The following is an 11,014-nucleotide window of genomic DNA, read 5'->3' on the forward strand; positions in this document are numbered from 1 at the left end:
ACACAAAAACCTGTTACACTGCTGACTGTTGTTTATTAGAGCCAAAACTATGCAATGTAAAAAACTGATAGCAGGGTTTTTTTCAGGGTTCACAGATTTATAGATCTTATTGGTATCAAAGCTAGTATTAAAAGCCAGATCAGATGCTAAGATAGTTCTTCAGCGTGTTCTTACTTCCCTGCTATATATAATAACAATGCCTTGAAACATCATTAATTATTCTACCTTCATCTTGCGGAGGCGGGACTTGTTGTCATGGCACCAGGCCAGGCAAGTGGCTGTCTCCTGCCTCTCCAGAGACTCCTCCACCTCCTTAGCTGTGAGGAACATCTCAATGTTCACCAGATCCTAAAAACACAACAGAGACAGTGTGGTAACAGAAAAATGCAGGGTATTTCTGTATGTGAAAGGTATGTGTGAACGAGAAGATTTTTCTTTTTAAACTAACAAACTGACAAACAGCTATGAGGGACCATTGTTACCCTCCCTGGGGATACTTGACTAACAAATATTCCTCAGAGAGCAAAATGTGTAATAGTACCTGAGGTGACAAAGTAACCCCGGGTAACGTGCTTCTCAGAAACTAAAGACCTCTCACACTGGCTAACGTTCATGTTTTTGAGCCCACCATCAGCAGAACACTGAACAACAATGTTATCCATGTCACGGTTGAATGGAGAATGCCACTGCTCTTCCAAAAGAAAACAGCTGCTCATCTGCTGTTTGTTAGAGAAAAGACACTGGAACGTTTTGGTGTAAATCATAAGCACTACATTTGAAGAAATAAAAAGACAGCATTCCAGCATCTGAATCTCATCCCATCTGAAACGCACTGTACTGTTAGAGTCATGGTTTGTAGGCCTTGTCTTGTCCTTAGTGGGGCGATTAATTTGAATTATACCACAAAATTCTAAAATGTCAGGATGTGTCTGTAAAAAAAAGAAAAAGAAAACTGGGTCGTGCAGCAAGACAGCAATGCTCAGCACATGTCATTCTACAAAAGAAGGATTAAAAAGAGTAAAGGTAATGTTTTGCAACATGTGCTGAGCAAATCCAAAACAAATGCTCTGAAAGGACCTGAAGCAAGCAGTTCAAAACGATGAAGCCACTCAGAATTTCTGTATCCAGCTGGGGGCCATTCAAGTCCCAGCCAAAAATCACACAAATCTTAGATGAAAAGAAAAATTATTATAAATATTAAACTGTAAAATAAGTGAGGGGAAAAGGTTTTAGAGACAGGCATGGATGGGGGACTTCCTGTCCTGTAGAGTAATCACTAATTACAACTAGTTTGGTGATGTGGTTTTCAAAATACCGTGTAGATTTCATGCATTGGGTCATGAAATCACACCATTCATAGCAAAGTGATGTCTGTGCTTCAAGTAGTTGTTCTTCCAGCAGAAACTGTGATTATGTGGGCTGCATTCAATTGAATTTTGCAGAAAAAAAGAAGCACTGTAATGCTTTTGGTGTGTTTGGGCAGGAGATGTTTGTAAATAGACAGTTTTAACTGACAGCACAATTTATTTCCATGTTTTTCAGCAGTATTATCCACAGACAAATGAACTTCACAGTGTTTGTTTAAAACACTGTGCATTTAATCTTTTGGTGATTCCACATTACAGAAACAGTACTCTGATGCAGGCTCCCTTTTGGCCATTTGGCTCTCATTAAAACTACCCACATTTTAGATTTCCTATCAACAAATAAATCAATATCGCTGCAGATACAATTAAATATGAGGTCCCATTATCACTGCTCTTCCTGTTGGATAAACAAACTAATGTTTATCCATTATTTATGTAAAACCACGTTCCAACTTAGGGGTGTCCTCTACATGTTGTAGCTGTTTATTATGAACAGAGGGCAGTGGGGAAAGTTGTCTTGTTCGTGTACGTGCTGTTGTTGGTCTTTTTGGTTTACCTTCAACTGCAAGTCTAAATTATAACAAAGACCCTTTTATGGTGCAAAGAAACAGAGTGTTAAAAACAATGAAAGCTGTCCAGTGTAGCCACAGTCTGTACTTCAAGCTGCTGCTGAATTCCACTCTTGCTCCCTTTAACTCTACCTTTGCCCATCATCACCACTGTAGTGCCACATGCTGCTGTTGTTTTGAATGACCATATGCAAGGACATGTGCAAAGACAGAACATCCATAATCCTTCACTCTCAATAGCCAAAAGCCTATCCACAGAAACACAAGGACAGTACCATGAATTCTGCTTTAAGAGTCAGGGCTGTATTCACTAAATCTCCTAACAGCCAAGGAGCAGATGGAGATCCAGCAGGGATCTGCCACAGATCTGAACAGGGCCTGCCACTGACCAACCAGCTGGTCTGTATCAGGGAAATCCTTCTTGGAGTTAAACATTTTGTATATAAGGAACTGGTTAAAAGTCCTTTAAACTGACGTGCAGAACTTATCGCAGAAGTTAAGTTGCAATTATTCCTGCACTACATACTGAAAGTAAAGGTTAATACCTTTTCCCCTTGCAGATACATCATACTGGATCAAACCCTCAGTAAATAAATGTAAATCATAGAACAATTTCTTTAATTAGGTTCTCTTTTTCAAAAAAAATATTTCAGGTCACATTTATGAAGAAATACAGAAACCCCAAAACTTTTGCCTCTTTCTGTACATGAACTGTAGGAGCCCTGTAATTACCTCTATACCGCTCTGTCTGGCCAGTTTCACAGCTGTGTTGTAGTAGCCACAGCGCAGCAGATGCTCCACCATCATGCGGTCCATCCGTTTCTTCTTCCACAGGTTAACTGAAGCTGGCTGGTCGCTGCTGTGCTCCTTTAAGTGCTCGATGCGACGCTTACACAGCTTGGCACTCTCGTCTTCTGCTTGAATGGACTCTGCAGCCTACGGGACACAAACACAATCACGAGAGCTACAAAATGCTTCCTGTTAATTGTTTCTCTAAGAAGGATAATTAAAATGAATTATGTTTATGACATGTAACATGGTTGACTTTAGAACAGGAACAAACCCTGAACACTGAAACCAAGAAGTCAGAAACCTTGAACGCTGCTCAAGTTTTGTTGGAACAAAACTGCTGCTTCCTGCTTCACAGACATGGCAGGATGTAAATTATGGATCACAACCACAAAGGAGTAATTTCTTTCCACTGTTACATGCAGTAAGGACTCTGTGATCGTTCAGCACATAATTACAATCCTAGGCTTGCTTTTCAGCACATCTTGTACTTTTAGAGTAAATTTAAAAAGAAACAAATATAAAATTGTATAACACCAATTTAGATAAGCATTGTTTTCCTGGTTAAAATGGAACAAAGCAAGTTTTATTTTTGACTTCTCAGATTTCAGATGCCAAATCAGTGCAGTGTCTAATATGACAATCTGATACACAATGAAAGTACCCCCCCTTCCCCCACCCAAAATGAACCTTTTGTATCTGCTTAGAATGTCGACATAAAGGTAGAAAAAAAAATTTTTTAAAGCAAAAGTGTGATTTGACAGCTCAACACACGAGCCACCCTTGGAGCATTCCTTGGCAAACAAATGCAATCCACCTAATGAGGTGCTTTTGCTAAAACAGTGATTACTGTGGCTTTCCATGGTCGGCTCTACGTGAAGCAAGATTTTGTTTGTAAAGAAGATACATGTGATGAATAGATGTATAACAGCTTTTCTACTCCAGGTTACCAAGATGTAGGTGGTTGCTTCTGCTTTACCTCTTCACACTATTTTACATGTTAGGCATAATGATGGTGTGCAGAGGGGTTCGAGTAACTTAGAAAGGCCCACAGAGCTTGACCAAAATGTAGCTGCATGATTGAAGTACCTTTTTTAAGGCGTGCACTTTATCTCTTTACAAAAAACATCAAGTTATTTTCTCCCTCAATCGCGTTCAAACGCCTGCCAAGTAAAATTGAGATTCCTCTGGCCTTCTGGAAACTGTTTTCTCTCTTTCCAGAAGTGAGATTTTAAATAATGCCAGAAACATTTTAAAACACAGGCCTGTAAGTGTAGCAATGACAACATACACAGGGATGACTATTATGATAAAACTATATACAGCTGCACAGTTGCACTCGAAAGCCATCTTACTGTTGGGCCTGATTATCTCTGTAATTGCCTTTTTGTATAAAAGCAGTGCTTCAGACTGCTTCCAGAGAAAAGGCTAAAGTTGAAACTGACAGAACCTCTATTGTGTGGTCAGCTTCAGTGGAACAGAAAACAAGCAACCGCAGAGAGTCAGCGACATCAGAGATTTACTCTGCTAGGGATGAAAAGAGCATCTGCACAGCTATGCGTGTTCATAAAATCAAGTGTTGTCATAAAAGGTGGCGGAAAATATCGACTTTTCTGCCTTCAAAACCATCATCTTTAAGAGCTTCAAACTCCCTCCCTAAAACTAAAAGGAAACTTGGCACTCTTACCAGTCTGGAAGGACTTGACTGTTACACTTGGAAAATGTGTATGCCTCTATCCCTTACCTTCCTCTTCAGGGCACTGAGTTTCTCCACCACTCCATCCAGCAGGGACACCACAGAGTCAACCACGGGGAAGCTGCTCAGCGTTTTCTCCAGCTCTGCAACTACCATTGTGACGTGACTCGTCTCCCTGTCGATGTTCTTCTGAGCCGCTCTAAAGCGTTTGTTCAGAGTCTCGTATGGCACCTGTAGACATCATAAATGTTCTATTTCAGACATTCATTCAAGGGGATTAATGCATCTTAGTGTAATTTTATAAGCTACAATTATAGTTCAATATGTGAATTACCTCAAGACAATATGGTAGAAAACTGTTTAAATACTAAAGCTTTACTTTTTCTTTCACCCAGTGTTTCTTATCCTTGATACAGAACATTTGGCCATCGTTATCCTTAATTTGAGATGTTCTGTTCTCTAATTTATGCCGTTTCATCTGGAATGAAGACCAAAAACATAATGCTAAACTCCTGCTTAAACATTTCCTAATACTTAAACTGAAAAACTGCAAGCAGATTTGTGTAAAAATGTTACTTTCTCCCTCAGTTCACTTTAAATACAACTTCCATATCAATCTATGGTCATTCAATTTTAGAACAGCAAGTAAGCTGTCACAACAGATTCAAGAACTTCATCCAGACCACAAAGAGAAGGGGAAAAAAACACCATTTCCCCTCACCAGTTGGCACACACTGGAGTGCAGCCAGAGTCTGTAAACTTCTTCTGAAAACTCAGCTTGAAAAAGCTAAAAAAAAAAAAAAAGCATTTGAAACCACATCCTTTTCAGAGAAACCTGCTTTGTTAAATTATGTACTTATTTTCTTTGCACAACAATAAAAGTACTTAACTAGTTTCATGTGATTCTTGATATTCCCTCTGCTGACATGCTGCATCAACAAAAGAAGTGCTTTGACTGATTCAAAGGAGCGTTTCTTTTAATACAGAGCCAAGTTTATGTCACAGATTACTAAGATGGCGAGGAAGGAATTGGGGGGCACAAACTGGAAAATGCAGCACCAAATGCAAAGCCCAAATGGGCCGCATTTCTCAGATAGCTTACTTTACCACATATTGGTATGTACTCCAAAAAATTATTGGATGTCCTTTTTTCGTATTACACTAACGGCTCCCATCAGAATATAACAGAGATTAAACATTACCTTTATGTCAGCCTCCACTCCCTAATATACTTCAGTGACGACTACATTAGAGTCAGGATTTGCCACAGACAACGTTAATACTTACTTATTGACCAGCAAATATTCTGGTTGCCCAGATCAACAAATAACTACCGGTACTCATAACTCAAGGTTTTCAACACAGATGATGATGATTTTAGCAAGATGTAAGGAAGAGCCGAAGTATATTTATAATATAGGTAAAGGGTTTTTCCTGGCTCAGAGAGGGTCCTTAGAGAGTGACTACACATGTAAGCATAATCAGTTTGCATTACGTCAGAGTCATTTCAATATGTCTGTGTTACATTTTTAATATAAATCTATTAATTTTCCTGCTGTTATTGGCCAGCTGACAGACACAAATGCCTATTCTCCTCAATTCACAACACTTATTGAACATGTCAATGTTTTTGATTTTCTTCTGAGGAAAACACATGTAGCAGGCTGTGGTAACATAGTAATATAGTAGCTAAATGGTAGATTGGTATCCTCTAATTAACTTTTACAAAACTCGGTGCTCATTTTTTAAAAAAGCTGCTTGAAAATGATTAGATAATTTTTCTGTGGCAGACTCATCCTCGTGGCAACTCAAACAGACTCAGATAACTCTGATTTTTTATATACTTTTATAAACAAATTTTTCTGTAGATGGGTCATGTCAATGACATCCCTGCTGGCACAGACTGTGCTAACCCAGGGCTTTGCCTGGCTCAAAAACGAAGGCTTTGAGGGTGGTGACCACACATGGAAGCACACGTTCTCCTCTATAATTTAGCCATAAAGTCTTTTACTTGTTAACAGCTTTTCAGATACATTTTTATGAAATAAATAAATAACACATATTCTTAAATAATCCATAAGGCCCATGTCTGCATTTAAGAGATGTAGCATTCCAAAAAAAATTTAGCTGCAGGTTGGGAAAACTGAAATATCCCCTTTCTGAATTTGACTGGCTACCAGCTGTTATACATTGCTAAGATTAGTGGAACCCTTTATGATATGACCTTGATTTAGTCAAGAGTGAACATGTAATTCAGCCATGAACACAAAGCAGACTGTTATCACAGTAAAAGCCTTACAGTATAGGAGTATGGTGGTTATCATTCATAATTGTTTTAAGTGAATCCTTGGAAGAGAACAGGAAGCCCATTTCAAACAGCAAACATTACATATTAATAACAATCACAGTAATAATCAATACAAGGCACAAGTGATTTAATCATCATTTGACTGCATTTTGCTCCCAACATTTTAACGCCTTTGTGTCTTAATTGTAAGATCTTTATATATGCTTAGTAATGTAGAAATACAGATTAGAAGCTTCTTCAGTTTCTGGGACAGGCATTATTATAATGATAAAATTCTGCTCAATACAGCTCCAAATGTAATCAACACTGCTGTCCTGCAGCTGTAGACTCCCATTTGATGCCAATTACAACCATCACTCCTGTCTTAAAATGGTGCCCATCATCTCACTGCAGCATCCAACCATAGCAGCCAGAGACATCCCCAAACCAAAGCCATGCATGCTCAGCACAGATGCATTTTAACATGAGCTGCAGCACGAAATGCCTCTATCCATCATGCAACATTACGCAATTAGTTACCACACAAAAGCAGTGAATGCGCCGGTACTCACAGCCCTGCTGTCTTTATATGACGACGCTCTCCTGATCACAGGAAGCAGCCCGGACTTGTCTTTTAGCAGCGGTGTCGCAGCAGCAGCAGCGTTATATGGAATGGAGGAAAACCGTGCGTGTGTGCGGCGGCGGCAGGCTGTGATTTCTCTCACTGGCCATTTTGAAGTACAGAGAGGCAGCAGCAGCAATCTGATGACACTGCGCTAACTCACAGTGCTGCTTCTCCGCCTGACAGCACCGGGTTACGGGATCTTCCTCCTCCCCCGAAAGCTTTAAACCCACCTATCTCCGAACCAGCCCGGATTTCGCTTGCTTTGACGTTATGCATTGGGCAGGCTGCTCGTTAAACACCGCAAATACTTGTTTTAGCACCGCAGCTGAGCTAACGGCCGAGTTAGCAGGCCAATCACGTTTGCATGTCACTTCTCTGACTGGGGGCGAGTAACCATGCTGCTTCCATGTAACCATATAAACTGTAACCCTTAAACCTCCTATCCCAATGTCCTTTTTAAATGTCCAGGTCAGCGCAGGAGACAAGCTGTACACTCGCACACATACACTACACAAAACAACATGCTTCCCACAAGCCAGCCATCTTTAAGGTGATGCACCGTTAGGTAGGTAGGTGGTAGGGTAGGTACTTAGGTGAGCTCACGAGCCATGGTTAAAAGGATAATCAGGCCAAACCCAACAAAAAGTCAAGCTATCAGCTTTTGGGCCTCTGACGGACCAAGCTTCCATTATAAAAGGAATTAACCCAGCAGGAAGCTAACCAACTAACCCCCAGCTTATATCATTTAGGGGACCACTCATATTTTTACATCCGCTCTTAAAAACAAGCACTTTACGGACCCTAGATGGCTGGCTAAGCTAATTCAGCTAGCGTTAGCCTCCCTGACGAGTTCACTCGCTATCTAATGAACGACTAATTCCGATTTTTTCCGAGTGGCACAGCACGCATTGCATATTTTTGCAACAGCATACTCATTGGGCTATCAATATACACCAGTTTGCGTTTGTGTTTACCTTCAGGGTGGGATATTCTTGGACTTTGAGAGCCATGGACAGTTGAGATGCTGTCTCCTGCACCGCCATCTTGGTTTTGTGGTTTTCTTGTGGTTGTTTGTGTTTTTTTTCTATCAGCTCAGAATGGGCTCAGCGCTCACTATCGCCATCTGGTGGGACGGTGTAAGTACTGCCTCTGAAGACGTTCAGGATTCAGCACTTACTATGCAAACATAACGAAATGACAGTTATACTCCCTCCCTAACCCTGTGCACAACATTTACACACAGCACACAGCACACCGTAAGAGCAAAATAACTGTTATGCTTCTGTAATGGTAAATCCAATATTAAAATATATCAATATTTTTCATTCAAAAATATAAATATTTATGTTATCTATGTAGTTTCAGATTTCGTGTTTTACAAAAAGGTAGGATAATAGAAAAGTATTTATACCTTACAGTTATTTGCTTGCATTCCTAAACAGAAACATTTTTGTAGTTTGATTAATTCCTCACTTTTCAGAGAAGTCCAGTGTGTTGGCTCAAACTTGGGTATAAAACATTATTTTGGTGGTATTTCTGTCTAAGTAAAAAAAAATTAAAAAAAATAAAATACATGAACATACACATGCATACAAAAGGATAGTGTAATATATGTGTGGTTGTTAGGATGTAAACAGTAAGGACATAAGACATTTAAACAGGTGCAAGTTCCACCAGTACTTTCAGATTTGCAACTCTGAGAAATGAAATGGGACAAAAAAAGACTAATACACCTCCAGGAAGAAGTACAGAAAGGTGGCGACATCCGGGATGAGCGCTGCACTGTTTTAATCCATTCCAGTTTGTCCTGTTAAGTAGTGAAAGGTGATTTTGTTTTTCTGTATGTAAGGATGTGTGTGGGATGGAAGAAATAATCAGTAAGCATAGCATGACAGATTTTTACATTAAGACTTTAATTGCTCAACATAACCTTCTTGGCAGAGGTAATTAAATATTAAAATTTACATAAATATACGGATATATATTTGAGGGGTGCACACATGTAGAATGTAGCAGAAGAATATTGCACAGTAGGGCTACACAATTACTGACAGCTCGAGTTTAGCAGTGTTACAGCTTTTGGGAGGAAGCTGTGTTTCAGCCTATTTGTGTGTTTGTACACCTCTGAAGTCCCTGCCTGATGGGAGAGGCTTGAACAAATGGAGGTCTGGAGAGTCTTTGTGGCCTTCTTTACACAGCAAGTGGTGTAAAGATGATCCAGATATGGTAGCTCTGTGCCCACAATCTTTCCACAATATGCTGGAGGGCCTTTTGTCAGCTTTGGTACAGCTACCACACCAAGCTGTGAGGATGCTCTCTACTGTGCTATAAAAGCTGCAGTGTTGGTGGCAGTGTGGTGCGCAGTAGACTCTCTCTATGGATGTGTAGCGGTGTGTGTGTGGTTTTCTTTTTGGTTCGGGAGTCTATAATCATCTCTTTGGTGTGTGTGTTATTAAAACACACACACACACGACATCATATTGTTATGTCAAATTGAGTGCAATGACTGTCGTATCATCTGCAAACTTAACAGTGGTATTCGAGTTGTGGATGCACTGATGGTCATGTCTGTCCAGAGCATACAGGAAGGGTCTCGGCACATAGCCTTGGGGAACTCCGTGGTCAGAGTGAGGATGGAGAATGTTTGCCTGCCCAGGCTGACAGTCTGAGAGCAGTTGGTGTTAAAATCTACCTCCGCTGTGACGCATAGCTTTATGTGATTGCACAGCCATCTTTCAAAGTATTTAGAAATGATTGTGGTAAGAGGAATTGGCCAATAGTTGTTGAGACAAGCCTGGATAAATAGGAGGGGAGCATTCAGAAGGGCATCCGGGGTAAAAAATGTGCCAAATCAAACATGTAGCTCCATCCGCTGTAGAGCCCCTTGGGTAAATAAGGGAGCAGCCAAAAGAGCCCAGCCATCATCATTATTATTATTGTCCTCTAATTGTTGAGACTTGTGAGAATAATGTAAAAAAATGGCATAGTTCGTCATTTCACAGCCTTGAATGTCATGACCAATAATAGAGAAAAATAGCTTTAACAACCATAAGCACCCAACTTTACTATGAGATATTTCTGTAATAAAATCAGTAAATAAATAGAGGTTATATTTACATGGAGCTTAGTTTTTAAATGGTTTAAAAGCCCAGATAAAGAAAAATGCTTCAAATAAAGAAACTCTTAAAAAATTAATGGAAAAATTAGTGGCACGTGGGAACACTAGCCAAAGTCATAACAAAGCTGTTGAGGAAGACTAACAGATGATGCATGCAAGCATTGATGTAAACACCGCGCTGTATTAAAATCATATTTTACATGAACACCTGTCACAAAATCTTCCATCCAAATAAAAATAATAATGCGTGATTTAATAACCTCTTATTGTGTTTATTGGTTTCTCTAGGCTTGTTTTATTGAATCATCCCTTTCAAGCAGAGCTGAGTTTGATCCTTTTTAGTCACTCATCAGATTTATTTATATACAGTGGAAATGTAGTTAAATGAAAACCAACAGGGATAAGAGAAAAAACAAGATTTTGGGCTACCAAAAGCAGAACGAATGGATGACACTGGAGACACTTAAGCTGCTTTCACACATGCACTGCATCCATGAACATTTCTAGACTTTACCCTTGTGCCTCTTTGGTACAGGGGAAGCCATTTACATGCATCAACCAGG

The 11,014-nt window shown here is 39.8% G+C and overlaps 1 protein-coding gene across 1 annotated transcript in view; it reads right to left on the bottom strand.

Moving 5' to 3' along the window:
* maea (macrophage erythroblast attacher, E3 ubiquitin ligase) overlaps window positions 1-11,014 on the bottom strand; it is an 89,364-nt gene that overhangs the window by 6,011 nt on the left and 72,339 nt on the right. The window contains exons 4-7 of the mRNA XM_013270307.3: window positions 8,308-8,509; window positions 4,470-4,652; window positions 2,669-2,872; window positions 226-348 (exon numbers count right to left, since the gene is read on the bottom strand). Coding sequence (XP_013125761.1) covers window positions 226-348; window positions 2,669-2,872; window positions 4,470-4,652; window positions 8,308-8,376 — 579 coding nt within the window. The 5' untranslated portion in view covers window positions 8,377-8,509. The remainder of the gene's footprint in view (window positions 1-225; window positions 349-2,668; window positions 2,873-4,469; window positions 4,653-8,307; window positions 8,510-11,014) is intronic.

Source organism: Oreochromis niloticus, linkage group LG2 (assembly GCF_001858045.2).
Source record: "Oreochromis niloticus isolate F11D_XX linkage group LG2, O_niloticus_UMD_NMBU, whole genome shotgun sequence".
Taxonomy (NCBI): Eukaryota; Metazoa; Chordata; class Actinopteri; order Cichliformes; family Cichlidae; genus Oreochromis; species Oreochromis niloticus.